This window comes from Cryptomeria japonica, chromosome 6, assembly GCF_030272615.1.
Source record: "Cryptomeria japonica chromosome 6, Sugi_1.0, whole genome shotgun sequence".
NCBI classification, from domain to species: domain Eukaryota; kingdom Viridiplantae; phylum Streptophyta; class Pinopsida; order Cupressales; family Cupressaceae; genus Cryptomeria; species Cryptomeria japonica.
Genome location: NC_081410.1, coordinates 279,171,683 through 279,186,865, shown reverse-complemented (window position 1 = coordinate 279,186,865; position 15,183 = coordinate 279,171,683). Strand labels below are relative to the sequence as shown.

The window sequence follows — 15,183 nt, the reverse complement described above, 5'->3', positions numbered from 1 at the left end:
CCACAACTAAGAAATTAACTCCAAAGAAGAAGTTAACCCCCAAGAAGAAGACTCAACAAACCATTGCTCCAATTGACAAACTTCTCAATGAAATAACAGAGGATGGAAATCTGAAAAACATCAACAAATTATATGACTCATTATCAATTGATGACAAGGAAAAAGTTGAAAACAGTGTAATCCTACACTTGGATATTTACAAGAAATTTTTTATGCAAGTTGTGGATGAATTATTGGCAGAACTGTTCAAAAGACTTGAAGCAAGAAGGCAAGTTGTTGTAGAGCTTGATAAGAAAATAAAAATTGAAAAACTTGTTGTATATCCAGTCAACTCACCAAATTAGATAGATAAATTGATCTCTGAGGCTAACCGGTCAGTATTTTCAACTGCACACCGGCATGTAGCACTTATGGTTGGTAGAGTGAATGAGGTTGTAGAGGAAATAGCTAATGCATGGGACATATTCCTTGTAGAGAAGGAAAAGCAGGAAGAATATCGAAACCCTAAACCCATCAAAGTATACCAAAAAGATAAGGATAAGGGAAAAGGTAAGGTTGGTGGTCCACCCAACATAAAAATAATAGATAACTTATCCCCACCGCCTCTAGATACTCCACCAGTAGTTACCACTGACAATTAACCGGGTAGTGAGAGTATGGATGTATCACATGAGGACACAAATCTAGATTCTGAGGTGTTATATACAATGAACATTGACACTCAAAAAGTCAATATTGTGGTAGATAAGGATTCAACAGGGAAAACAGATAGCACAGAAAGTAAACCGGTAGGTGACAACACTGAGAAACAGGCAGAGCAGCAGGCTCCCTCACAGCAACAGGTTCATGCAGAGACAGTGCCACCGGCAACAACTGAGCAATCCAAACCTTTGTTTAAAGAGATGCAAACACAAATTGACCTACCAGAGGTCACCACAAGCAAAGAAATTGCTCCCACTAGCGGAATACAGATTGTTGACTCTTCAAATGTAGAATTCAAACCGACAAATGTGACAGAAGTTCTTTTGGATTCTATCAAGAAGATAACAGAGTGTAGTTCACAAGCATACAAAGCAATTGATGACACAATTCCAATTTTGAAAATGATAGCACCTAAGTGCAATGTAGATAATAAAGATTCTTTGAATCAACTTTACACATTGTCTAAGCATATTACTGACAACACTGTGACAGTTGAACAAATAAAAGAGGAAGCATTCAAGGAGAGACTAGAGAAGGAAAAACACAAATTCTTTGAAAAAGAAATAAAGAAGTGTACGAGACAATTTGACACTCTTTTACCGGAACTATGTAGTACATTAAAGGAATTTAAAACCTTGTACAGAGATACATGTAAAACTAACTTTTTGGCAGTAGATATAGACCGGAAGATCAACAAGATACAGGAAGAAATAAATCAACTAGCTGATAATTTCATTAATTCATCTAAACCATCATTAGTTTTTGAGTAGAAAATAACAGGTTTCGAGGAGGAACTTCTAAAGTTGGAAAGAGAAAAGGAGAGAATAAAAGGAAGGGCTAAAGATCTAAAATGGAGACTTAGTCCAAAATTGGACTACCTCGCCTCCTTAAGAAAAGAAATATCTGATGCTTTAATTCAAGGATAGAAAACACCGGCACAGCAAATGCAACACCTCACTGGTACAATTCAGAGGATAGAGGCTGCATTAAAAGATAGCAAACAGTTCATTAAGAGCCTGAATCTGGTACTGGCAGATCTTTTTCAGATTGTAACCAACCGGTTACAAGGATGAAACAGGAAACCACACTCAATTGACACTTTGACAACCTTTGTCATTGATGCCAAAGGGGGAGTAGTGGAATGAGAAAAATAACCAGCAAATGACTCATCAGCTCAGGGGGAGCACATATTCTTTTGGTACACAATTTTTGGTAAGACAATTCTGGTAGATTCTTTTTGGATAACAATTTTTGGATTTTTCTCATGAGTGTTGCCATCAATGCCAAAGGGGGAGATTGTTGGCAAATGCACACTCCAATGAGATATTGTAGGTGATTGAAGGTTTTGTCATTGTTGGCAACCTTACAATCCTATGACACCAGCAAGACAATTTACCGGCACCAGCAAGGTCAGACTCTACACCGGCACACAAACCACCGGCAGTGAAAGGAAGTATACCGGCACAAAAGCCGACAGGAATTTTGTTTATAATATATTTTGTAAATTATTGTAAAATCATTGTAAGCCGACTTGGCAAGTTGTAAAATGACTCATATATATAAGAGATCATTGTAGAACATTTTAGGATGGAATAAAGGAAGTTAATAGGCGAAATAAGGCAGATCTCCTATGCGAATTATAGGTTAAGGGTTTATGTATGAAGCAGAGCTATAAACTGGTATTGGATCTGGCATAGTAGATGCTATTTTGAAGCAGTACAAGACATTGGATTTATATAATCCATTTTGTAAGTCAGTGAGACTTCCCATTTTGTAATTGAGCAATGAGCTCTAGGCACTTGGCCTTCTTGCATGTGCAGGCCCCTCTCGTAGCAGTAGTATTCTCTTATTGGCCAGTAAGTGAATATTTTGGGTCACAAATCCCACCGAGGTTTTTCTCACACCGGGTTTCCTCGTTAAACTACTGTGTTATGGTGTGTTTTTCATGTGGTTGCTGTCATCTCTGTTTATTGCATTATTTCTTGTTTACCGGTATACAGTATTGATATGCTCTACATGTTTTAAGTCAAGAAAATCTTATAACCAGTTAGATACTGATTCACCCCCCCCTCTCAGTATCTTTGGGAATCCTAACAAAAACTACACAGGTGGCAAAGGAACAAGAATTGGCAGTTTCTGAGAAAGATCGGATGGATGCCCTTCGACTACTAAAGACCACCAGGGGAAAGCAACTGGCTGCTGAGAGAGACCTACGGACTCTTCGGGAGCTGGCCATGGCAGGAACAGGGATGCCCTCTTGTCCCTCTCAGTAGATAGTTCTTTAATTCTGTTTTTTTGGTTGTCGTCTGGAAGATGACAACTTCTGAGGGGGGGATGATGTAAGCCGTAAACTAGTTATATTAATGTAATGGCAATAATTAAGTTGTTATACGAGTGGGTAGTTGGTAGTTGTTGGCGGTTGTTGGCTTTGAAATACGTTTACCAGGTGACTTTCCATTGGAAGATGGGCATTTATCACTCAAAAATTATTGTGGACAATAGACACAAGAAAGGATTCAAAGAGGGGGTTGAAATCAGGATGCCAATGTTTTAGATCCAAAATGCCTTATGCCAAAACCACGGGCTGCCATTGAGAAGGCAGCTCTACATTAGGGTATGCTTCAAATTTTTGTTAAAATAGCAATATATTCCCTTAAATGGGCTTCCAATGGTGTGCTAACCATTCATGCAGCTTAGCCAAACTTGGGCAAAATTTCTAGAATTTATAGATTAAGGTAACTTGCCTGAGACAATCTTCTTCTTTGAGCACATCCCCTAAATTCCATTGTCCTGATATGTTTGGGAATCTCCAGTTCAACGCTACTTTCAGAAACTAAATATGCCCTGGAAGATCAAGCAACACATGAAAAAAATCAGGATCAGAATGGATTACAGGCTGTATCTGTTTGGAATCCCATCAACATCAATACTCCGTTATGCAAATCAGAGGCAAAGGAGGCGTCGGGAAGGATGTCTGCTAAAATCCCAGTGCTCTTCATGCTTAGTTTCAGGGGGGGATTGATACTGCTTGCTGCCCTATTACGAGCTGTGACGAAACCTGCTATTTAACCCAGAAGGGTGTGATTGATCTGCTTGCGTGTGGGAGCTGAGGAGACAGTTGAATCTGTTAGGGGCTGAAGAACATCCCTGGTTTCATCCTCGCTAGAGTTGCTATTGGTAGGAAGGACACTTAAATCTTTCATGAGGGCGATGGAGATTTTCAGGAGAAAATAGGAGCTTGGCATCATAATTGTTTCTGGGATTTTAGCAGACAACCATAATTAGGTCACTTGACAGAAACAAATTTGACTTATCCAAACATTTCAATGTGTCAGAGGGCACTGAAAGTGTAATGTCCCCTCTTGATTGATGAGACTTGAAAATGAATTTTCCTAGCCCTTACATTCCTGGGGGTTAGGAGAAATTAAAGAAATAAAGGGGATAAATGAATAATGAAAGGAGCCCAAAAAGCTAAAGTCTTAAGCAAATACATTATAATTGTTCATTATGACTTAAGTTGGGGCCACACTTAAGTTATAACGTTATGTCTTCTAGGCGCTTCACTAAGGTGGTGGATTAATTAATAATTATTGCAAGCATTAATAACTTTTCTCAAAATCGCCTTAAGTCATGAATTGAAGAGGAAATCTATGGCTTTTTCAGCAAAAGGATTCTCTTCATAAAGGAGTCGAATGAGGATTGGGGATTCGTTCTAATCTCTCAATTCGTTTTTACTTTGTCTGCAAGTCTGTTACACAGCAATCTCTTTTCAGGATGGAAACACTGAGGAAGATATTTCTGGACAAAACCCCAAGAGATCACTGCAAAAATCATTTACAGCTTCCAAGCTTTATTGTCAGACCAGTTGCAGCATGTTTAGTGATGGATTCTCAGGTGGCTGAGGGTATAGAAGCAATCTGAAACAGTTCAAGGGCTTAAGGGTGTCTTGCCATAATATCGAGCATTCCACTTTGTCCAAACTAGGGCACCAGCAATAAGGATAGGAATTGTGGCACCTGGTAGAGGGAAATCGTGGCTTAAATAAGTGTTGAATGCCTTTCATATAGCCTGCATGAAGTCTGCAGCAGGTCTGATACAGAAAATCTGCCACTAGCAAAGTCAGTAGTTTGGAATAAACGAACTTGGAATTGATCATATGAAAATTCAGTCAATGTAAGTCTTGCTAAATTACAAATGGAAATCCTTTGTGTTTCAGTTCTGTTTTCTTTGGTGATAATAAACTTGTCTTATTGACATTCAATTTTCTTCAAGTAAAATTCCAATTTCAATATAAGTGTTGTTTGTTGTGGGGAAACGTATAAAACTCTATATTCTTCATAAGCTCCAGCCAGATAAACTATTTTAGTGGTATCAGAGCGCAGTGACGCTGCCAGCCTGTGTGGTATTCCCTGTGCATGTCGGTTTGAGGGTGAACAAGGCAGTTGCATGTCAGAATTTATGGTCGCATGTTACTTTTAATCTGTTGCATGTCAGTTTGAAACATTTATATGCACTTGAGAGGGTCTGGATCACATAGACAGGAAGGAGGTGGTAATGGATAGCCTAGTCTTCAAGATATTCTGACTCAAATGGCTCAGCAGCAGCAACAAATGATACAGACTTTCATGCAGACACAACAACAGCTTGTTAATGCCATTGGAAATTTGAGAGTTCAGTTGCAGGCACAGGACTAGGATGGTGAAATAAGTGAAGCTGGGCAGGAAAATCAGGATAGAACAGCTTCTAATGTTGTTAGGACAATGAGCACAAGATCTGATCAGCTGCTTCGTCCTATGTTTTTGCCAAGGCAAGCTGAGGAAGAAGAAGTTCCTGTGTTGGAAGAAGCAGAGACTCATATTGCTGATGATGCTATGGTAGCCTATGATGAATATAGAGCTCTTCCCCCTGATGTAAGAGGGCTGATTAACCTGAACCAATTCATGAACCAGCAAAGGGATAAAGCTAGATACCGTCTAGAGAAACAAGAATGGAGGCCTAGAGGTCCAGCCAGGCCAGGCACACAACCTCAAGAATTCAAGGATGCTTTAAATAAGGTCTCTTTGCCCACATTCGATGGAAGCAGAAAGGTTAGTGCTAGGTCTTGGGTTCACAAACTTGACACATTCTTGTCAGTAAAGCCTATGGAGGAGGACAAGGCCATACAATTTGCTACGATACATTTAGAAGGTGTGGCATACGGTTAGTGGCACCACGGGCTTGTATCACAGGATCATGGGTCGATACATTCGTATGGGGAGTTTGTTAATAATCTTGTGCATGGTTTGTAAGGAAGGATATTGAGGTTTATTATAGGGAATTAGCTCAGCTGAAGCAGGTTGGTCATGTTGAGACTTAGATCAATGAGTTTTAGAATATCTCAATTATGGTCTGTGACATGTCCGAAAGGAGAGTTACTATGCTGTTCGTTGAAGGTTTGAGTGGTAGATTGAGGGGATTGGTAAAGGCTCATAAGCCTAGTACACTTCATGACGCCATAGGACTAGCACTAGACTTGGAAACTACACCTTTTCAGCCTTAGAAAAAGGGTTTCAGCCCTTGGAAAACAAACAAAAAAAGTTTCAATCAGCAGAAAAACATTCCATCAAAGGTTGATCAAGAGTCCAGGAATGAAGTTAGAAGGAAAAATTTATGTTTTAACTGTAAGGAACGATGGGAACCTGGACACTGCTGGCTTGGGAAAGGCAAAGTACACCTGATTGAAGTCATGTTTGATGATGAAGTATCAGAAGAGCGAGAGGCTTGTGTGGGAGGTGATAGTGAACAAGATGATCAACAACCTCAGATAGAGTTGGTAGACACTTCAACTTAAGAAACTCCATGCATTGCCTCTCTATCCGGAATTCCTTGCAGCTTTCGGCTAAAGGGTGTTCTTAAGGGATAGTGAATGGTGTGTTTAGTGGACAATGTGGCCACACACAACTTTATAGACGAGGGACTAGTAATGTAGCGTGGACTTCAAGCTGAGGAGTTTCCTGGATTCAGTGGCATAGTTCTGGATGGCTTCCCATTGACTTGCACCAGAGTAGTTCCTTAGTTGAGTATACAGATTGGAGACTACACATTGACAGGTGATTTTTATGTGTTGGGGCACAATAACATTGATGTTGTCAAATACTTCTTGGAGCAAAAGGACTTGAACAATCGGCAACAAAAGTGGGTAAGCAAAATTCAAGCTTATTACTTCGATGTTGAGTATGTGAAGGGCAAGAAAAATGTTGTTGTCGATGCCTTATCCAGAAGACCCACACTCTGCTTTCTCACTAAGATTTCAGCCAACTGGAAATCTCAATTGTTGATAGAATATGTGAAGAATTCATTTGTTGCTGATTTGATTGATGGCAAGGTACATGATGACAGGTATTCAATAATGGATGGTCTTATTTATTACAAGAACAATATTTATCTTGTACCAAATTCCAGGTTGAAGGCCAAGATTTTGAGGGCGCTACACGATGCACCTCTAGCAGGACACCCAAGTTTCTTCAAAACCTATCGCTAGATTCGTGATAACCTGGAAGGGATTGAAGGATGATGTCCTACAACATGTTAGAGGGTGCCTGACTTGCCAACAAAACAAGTCAGAACACATTCCCTGCAGGTCTTCTACAACCACTACTGATACCTGAACAAAAATGGGAGGGGTTATTTATGAATTTTATCACAGGACATTCTTGTGTCCAGGGGAAAGATTGCATATTTGTAATCGTTGATAGACTCACAAAATATGCGCAGCAGATTGCAGAGTTGTTCTTTGGGGAGGTCTTCAGGCTGCACAGGTTACCCAAAACAATGGTGAGTGACAAAGATAGCAGATTTTTTAGCATGTTTTGGCAAGAGTTGTTCAAATTGGTGGGAACAAAATTGACTCCAAGCATGAACTACCATCCTCAAACAGATGGGCAGACAAAAATAGTGAATAAGTAGATCGAAGGCTACCTATGAAATTATGTTTCAGGGCAGCAACGTGCTTGGGTAAGATGACTTTATCTAGGTGAGTATTGCTACAATACCACCTATCACATGTCCATTGGCATGTCTCCTTTCCGAGCACTCTATGGGTATGATGTGTTATTATTTATGGACTTAGCATTTGATGATAGCAAAGTTCCACGGGCTAAGGAGACAATGTAGAGTTACCAAGATATTCTCAAGGCACTGAAAGACAATCTTTAACATGCACAAAACCAGCAAAAGATGTTTGCAGATAGACACCATGTTGAGAGGTCTTTCGAAGTTGGAGACTTAGATTTCTTGTGGCTGCAGCCATACAAGCAATCCACATTGAAGACAAGTGGCACAAAAAAATTAAAACCATGCTTCTATGGGCCTTACAAGATACTGAGGAGAATTGGGGAGGTTGTATATGAGCTGGAATTGCCAGAAGGCAGTAAAATATATAATGTGTTTCACGTTTCGTGCCTCAAGAAGGCATTGGGACAGCATACAGTTGCATCTTCAGAGTTACCTCCATTAGACGAGGAAGAGAAATTGATATTGGTTCCTGAAGGCCTTGCTGGTTGGAGAGAAAGGAAGGTAAGAAAATGGCTCGGGAATATCCAATAAAATGGAAGGATTTACCAATTGAGGATGCCACTTGGGAAGGGGAGGAAATCCTACAACATCCCAATTTGCAATTGCTAGAGGACCAGCAATTCCGTGAAGGGAGGACTGTAATGTCCCCTCTTGATTGATGAGACTTGAAAATGAATTTTCCTAGCCCTTATATTCCCAAGGGTTAGGAGAAATTAAAGAAATAAAGGGAATAAATGAATAATGAAAGGAGCCCAAAAAGCTAAAGTCTTAAGCAAATACATTGTAATTGTTCATTATGACTTAAGTTGGGGCCACACTTAAGTTATAACGTTATGTCTTCTAGGTGCTTCACTAAGGTGGTGGATTAATTAATAATTATTGCAAGCATTAATAATTTTTCCCAAAATCACCTGTCATGAATTGAAGAGGAAATCAATGGCTTTTTCAGCAAAAGAATTCTCTTCATAAAGGAGTTGAATGAGGATTGGGGATTCATTCTAATCTCCCAATTCGTTTTTACTTTGTCTGCAAGTCTGTTACACAGCAAGCTCTTTCCAGGATGGAAACCCTCAGGAAGATATCTCTGGACGAAACCCCAAGAGATCACAGCAAAAATCATTTCCAGCTTCCAAGCTTTATTGTCAGATCAGTCACAGCATGTTTAATGATGGATTCTCAGGCGGCTGAGGGTATAGAAGCAATCTGAAACAGTTCAAGGGCTTAAGGGCATCTTGCCATAATATCGAGCACACCACTTTGTCCAAATAAGGGCGCCGGCAATAAGGATAGGAATCGTGGCTTAAATAAGTGTTGAATGCCTTTCATCTAGCCTGTGTGAAGTCTGCAGCAGGTCTGATACAGAAAATCTGCCACTAGCGAAGTTAGTAGTTTGGAATAAATGAACTTGGAATTGATCATATGAAAATTCAGTCAATGTAAGTCTTGCTAAATTAGAAAGAGAAATCCTTTATGTTTCAGTTCAGTTTTCTTTGGTGATAATACACTTGTCTTATTGATATTCGATTTTCTTCAAGTAAAATTCCAATTTCAATAAGTGTTGTTTGTTGTGGGAAAACCTATAAAATTCTATATTCTTTATAAGCTCCAGCCAGATAGACTATTTCAGAAAGCCATAAAGCCTAATTCAAACCCATTACATTAAATTAAACACCTTATAAAACACACAAAATAGCAATAGACAACATATAATAGGGGCATTTAAGGATGCATCATAAATGATTAGCCAAACTATAGGTACTCTTTTTGCTTCACATGGTGCTTTAACAGTGACAATATGGAGGGAAAAATTGTGGATGATGTAGGGAGGAAGTTCTTTTATTGGCAAAATCTCACGTGAGTCTTCAATTCTGAGGACAATAGCTTGAGCATGCACATACCCATTAACAATATGTTATCTCACTAGAAGATATCAGGCTTCAATCTGAGATGGTATTCATTCCATGTGATTTAACTCTGCCAGCTGGGAAAATACATTTCTGTATCATTCTTTGTGGTACAATTGTTTGCAAGCCTTATGAATACAAACATTAAGTCATGTCTGTATACTCTCCAAATTCACTTTACATACTCTTTGGTCAAGGAGTTCTTGGAGCATTAACTTCCCTAATTCAGGACTGGTTTTGGTCAGCTTGAGTAACTGCATCGAGAGATGCATCATGTGTGCTTATTTTGTGTTTTCCTCTCTACCTTAGTAACTCCTGTATGCCTACCTATAGCTACTCATTCATCCTCTATATTGCCTTAAAGACATCTTAGCAAACATTGGCATCACCTACCAGCCCATTTTGTAGGTCGCCTTGAAATCTTGAAATGCTGAAATCTTAAAATTTGCCCAGGTCCAAATCTGAGGGTGTCCTCCAATATCTTCTGTTAAACTCCTAGAGAACTAACATTATATTTATAAATTAAAGTTGGAAGAATCAGAATATAAAATATATATTCTTAAACTCAAATATTTATTTTTTAAATATGTAATCTCATTGATGTCAGCCATGAGGAGTCATTCCCACATATAGGCTTCGGCTTGTTCCATTTCCAGGAATATTGTTCATTATAATTCTCTGCACTCATGTTAAGAAGATTCTCCTAGGGGATTCTTAAGGTTTTGGGTTAGGGAAACTTTAAAACAAGTTTCAAATAAAGGCTTTGGATGGTGAAGTATACTAGATCCAATAATGAAGTATGCCAAGTCTTAGGAGTTAAGAGAGAATATGAAATGTCCCCTACTAGGACTGCCTGTTTAGCATGCATCTTTATACATTATTAAGCGCTATTATGCCTTAATTCAGATTATTATGCTAGAGACAATTAAATGTTCATAATACAATCAATAATTACTATATTTATTCCTCGTCCTTACTTCTTTTCTAACCCTAATGGAGGATGGGGATTTACTGTCATAGGGCGCTTGAAACCACCTCCACAAGTAGGCCCAAGGGTTTCATGAACGCCCATCAATACCACCACTTTGCCCAAGGGTTTCATGAACACCCATCAATACCACCACGGAAGTCACCCAATTTGGGATGGAATTACTCCACCTTTTTCTACACAAACCAACCTATCCCTTCCAAAGGAATTAGCAAAAGGTTTAAGGCAAGATCATTACAATAGTCTTTCATGTATTATAAATGTATGTGTTTTGATATACATATATATAAGTACATTCTTGTCTATATACCTGAATTCATTATTACTCCATATAATGGATAATTGTATTTATTTATTATTCATCTATTTTTATCACTTAAATTAGTAACTTATATTTATGAACTATAATGCATACCCCAATTAATGCAGATTGCAATTTATAATAATTCTGATCCTTGATCGATCTGCTCTTCCAGTTCTAATTGATCTCTTCCTTTTTTCAGTTTATTTTCGTCATACCTTTTCATTCTGCTTTTCCCTTTCCAGTTCCATGCTGGGAATGTCTCTTTATAGTCTTCCTCAATCGGTGTAAAGACATGATCCTTCCAAAGGTCGCACATATTTAGGGAGATGTGTCTGTTGTTAGCAGTGATTGGTAAGGAACAATCAGCAGGGACAACGATTTGTCTTTATTAATGACTAGGTCAAATGCACTCCTTCCCTTATCACATTTGTTAATGCTTACCACTTCTAGTTTCTAACTGATCAGATAATATATATTTTTATTTAAATAAATAACAAGTGTCACTGGTCAAATTTAATTAAATATTATTAATATCTTGATTAAATAGGTAACAATCATCATTGATCAGATACAGTTAATTTGTTAAATATTATTATTAATCAACACATTATTATTATCAAAAACATATCAAACTGAAATGGAGACATGATAGAATACTATGATCTATTAGGTTTTCTTCTCTTCTTCTATGCTCTAGTCGATAGGGAGATTAATATGCCAATAGTTTGACCCCAGGTAACTATCAATTTGCACCAGCTCCTTAAATTCTCAGGTCCGATTGTTTAAGCTTTATGATATGATTATATTAGACGTTTACTTTATTTTATGACTTGTGTGTTGTGGAGTGCCTGGCTTAATTGTCATATCTATCCTATTGTCTATTTGTTTTTGAATCTACACTATGACATTGTTACCTTTTTCTATCCTGGCTTAATTGTCATATCTATCCTATTGTCTATTTGTTTTTGAATCTACACTATGACATTGTTACCTTTTTCTATTTAGAGTTTCATTCAGTGGTGATTATATCTTAGTGCATATAATTTCAATATCTGCATCACAATCCCACTATAAAATAGAAAATAACTCACATTAAAAAAATTATTTATGTAAAGTGGCAAGCTTTTGTAGGCTGATAGCTATAGCTTTATTAGTCTGACAAAGATTAATTGAAGTCCATTATTTTTTTATTGCTATGCCCTTTAAAAGATGTAAGGTTCAAAAGAAAGGATATTCAGACTTGAAATTTCATGAAGTAATTTCCATCTTAGAATCTATTGTTGAAAATCGATGGGAATTATGATTACGAGATTTTGACATTTCTGTCCCATTCCATCCATTAGCTTTCAGATTGTTTTGTTGTTTCTACCTCAGTATCATACCAAGTCAGAATTGGTAGTGCTAGTTCAGTTCTTTATTATTTTAAGCTACATGCAAATGCTAATACCTGTCCTTCACAGCAAGAAGAGGCAGAGGGAGGATTGCCAGGAGGAAATGAGCAGTTATTGACACTTGGTTTAGGCCTTTTAGTGACAGCAGTAGCTGCTACTTATGTTACTAGACTTGCTAAGGTCGGCAATTAAGAATATATATCCTTTTTTGTTTCTTCTCGATTCATTTTCTGGAGCTCCTTTGGTAATGTCACATGCCTAAATATCTCCTTGACATCTTTATTCTGCAACAGGATGCTGTGAAAGATATAGAGTAGCCACCTGAGAAGGAAGATTTATACATCTTTATTGAAAAGCTTCAATGAAGACTAAATAAGAGAACAGCTGATGGTCCGTGCCACATTTTGGAGGGTTGGGACTGATTTTGGCATCTAGAACAGATGAATTAGTCCATTTGTATATTAAGGTGAATTCCATGGTACCTAGTGTGGATCCTGTTTCTTTCTTGATTCAGTCACAATGATAATCTTAAAATTGAAGACTGAGTAGAATGTATATCTAGCAGTGCCTTAGACATATTGAATTTACTAATATCAAGAATATTTTTATTAATCTACCAATAAACAGTATATGGGAATCCCTTTTTAGTGGCTGTATTATTAGTTGACTGTTGTATAATATCACCCATTTCTTTAGTGTGGGTTTTTATGCTTAATTTGTATATTCTACAGTTGTTTATCCATCCGTTGAGCCCATAACAACAGTCACTGGTTTGTATTTTTCATTACTCGTAGATTAATAACAATTATAATAGAACATTTGGAGCATTTTGATGGAAGGCAGCTGGTAGTTTTTTGGATAATATATAACTGCATAATATATCTCATGAAAACATTGTCGATAAAATCAAGTCTACCTCATCAAAACTCCTTTGGAGCATTACCCACTGGTTCATGAACTACATTACTTGTTTTCATGCAAATGAGGTCGATCGAGGAAAATGATTCTTTACCCATTCTGCGTCTTATCTTGTCACTCTTGCAGAAAACTTTACCAGAAACAAACTTTGATACTAACAACAGGCATCAGTTCAATAAATGAATGTGAGTGTAGAATTGAACCTTTTACTTAACATTTGCAACTATTGATTTCCAAAGAAATGCTTTAAAACTGATAGCTCAATAACATGCAGTCATAGACATGGAAATGCAACCCATGTATGCAAGTGGTCAAAACCCATCAGCTCACTGCCCCAGTGCAGCACAAAGCCTGTAAGCCCAATGGTCCATTTGAACCTTGGTGGCAACAACAACAATGTTTTATCCAACACACCATGCCTTCAATGGCACGTATGTGCTCTTTATTGTTTTAAATTTTAATCTTGTCTGGGATTAAGTGCATTACAGCTTTTTGGTCATAGCTCTGAAATGACTGTATTCCAGAAATTAAAAAGTATAAAACAAATAATAATAATTCCAGGAATTCATAAACAAAAAATTGTATGGGTAAAAATCCAAGAAATCCAATTTTTTACAATGCTTATGATATCGTTTGAACCATGTTTTGCCACTGATCAATGTTTTGCTTCGATTATAATAACACTTTTGTAATGTCCCTACTAGTTAGAGATCACTGTCCTGCAAAACAGATTGTTAGAATACAACAAATATATATATATATATATATATATAACTAATCTAACTTGCAATTTAACTTTAAAATACTTAATTAACACAATCACAATTCTTATCTAATAAAAAAGGAGACGAATGCCATACGGAGATATGTCCTCAAGCGGTCGTGAAACTCGCCTTCTTGGAACCCATCTTGGTTCCAAGCCATCCAGGAAATCGAAGGTGAATTCGATTCCTGTCTTGGATGTAATTTTTTACACCCAAGCCATCCAGGAAATCGAAGGTGAATTCGATTCCTGTCTTGGATGTAACTTCTTACACCCAAGCCATCCATGAAATCAAAGGTTAATTCAATTCATGTCTTGGGTGTAATTTCTTACACCCAAGCCATCCAAGGAAGACCATATGTCAATTCCTTGCCTTGGATGATGCATCTCATCATCCAAGTCCTCAGAGGGGACCGGCCAGAGCCGTCTCTTCTTGGATGAACTTAGTCAACCAAACCATTTATATGCATATAGATATTCAGTATATACTGCCTACCAGGGGTTATCATAATCCCTCCATTAGGCTAAGGGAGTTTCCTCCCTACAGCCTCCATCATACAATCACATTTATATTACATCTTACAATTTATTACTATTTTCCACTTCATAATCTACATTTACATGTTCCTAACTTAACATGTATTCCATAACGTATAATCAGGAAACATCCATTATCATGTATTCACATTTATTTATTAACGTATATTCCTAACTATTCATTAATATGTATTCATTAACATATATTTTTACATATTTATTAACATATGTTTACACATATTCCTTAATATCTAAAAACCATTCATTAATATATATATATATATATATATATATATATATATATATATATATTAAAATATTCATTAACATATAGATTAAATATGCATTAATTACATTCATTAATATATATATTAAATTATTCATTCATTAATATATATATTAAAATATTACTTATATTCATTAATATATACATTAAATAAGCATTAATTATATTCATTAACGTATATAATAAAATGTTCATTATTTATATTAATTAACATATATAATGAAGTATGCATTCATTACTTATTTGTCGTACCCTGCAGCTATAGCTTCCAGACCTCTTCCTCTATCCACGCAGCAGACCTCCTTCCTTTCTTCCTATCTTTTCCTTATTAGACAAT

The 15,183-nt window shown here is 37.1% G+C and overlaps 1 protein-coding gene across 1 annotated transcript in view; it reads left to right on the top strand.

Annotated features, from left to right (window-relative positions):
- LOC131062631 (uncharacterized) overlaps nucleotides 1-13,037 on the top strand; it is a 224,925-nt gene extending 211,888 nt beyond the window's left edge. The window contains exons 6-7 of the mRNA XM_057996339.2: nucleotides 12,412-12,522; nucleotides 12,636-13,037. Of these exons, the coding sequence (XP_057852322.2) occupies nucleotides 12,412-12,522; nucleotides 12,636-12,659 (135 nt within the window). The 3' untranslated portion in view covers nucleotides 12,660-13,037. The remainder of the gene's footprint in view (nucleotides 1-12,411; nucleotides 12,523-12,635) is intronic.
- Nucleotides 13,038-15,183: the final 2,146 nt, after the last annotated feature.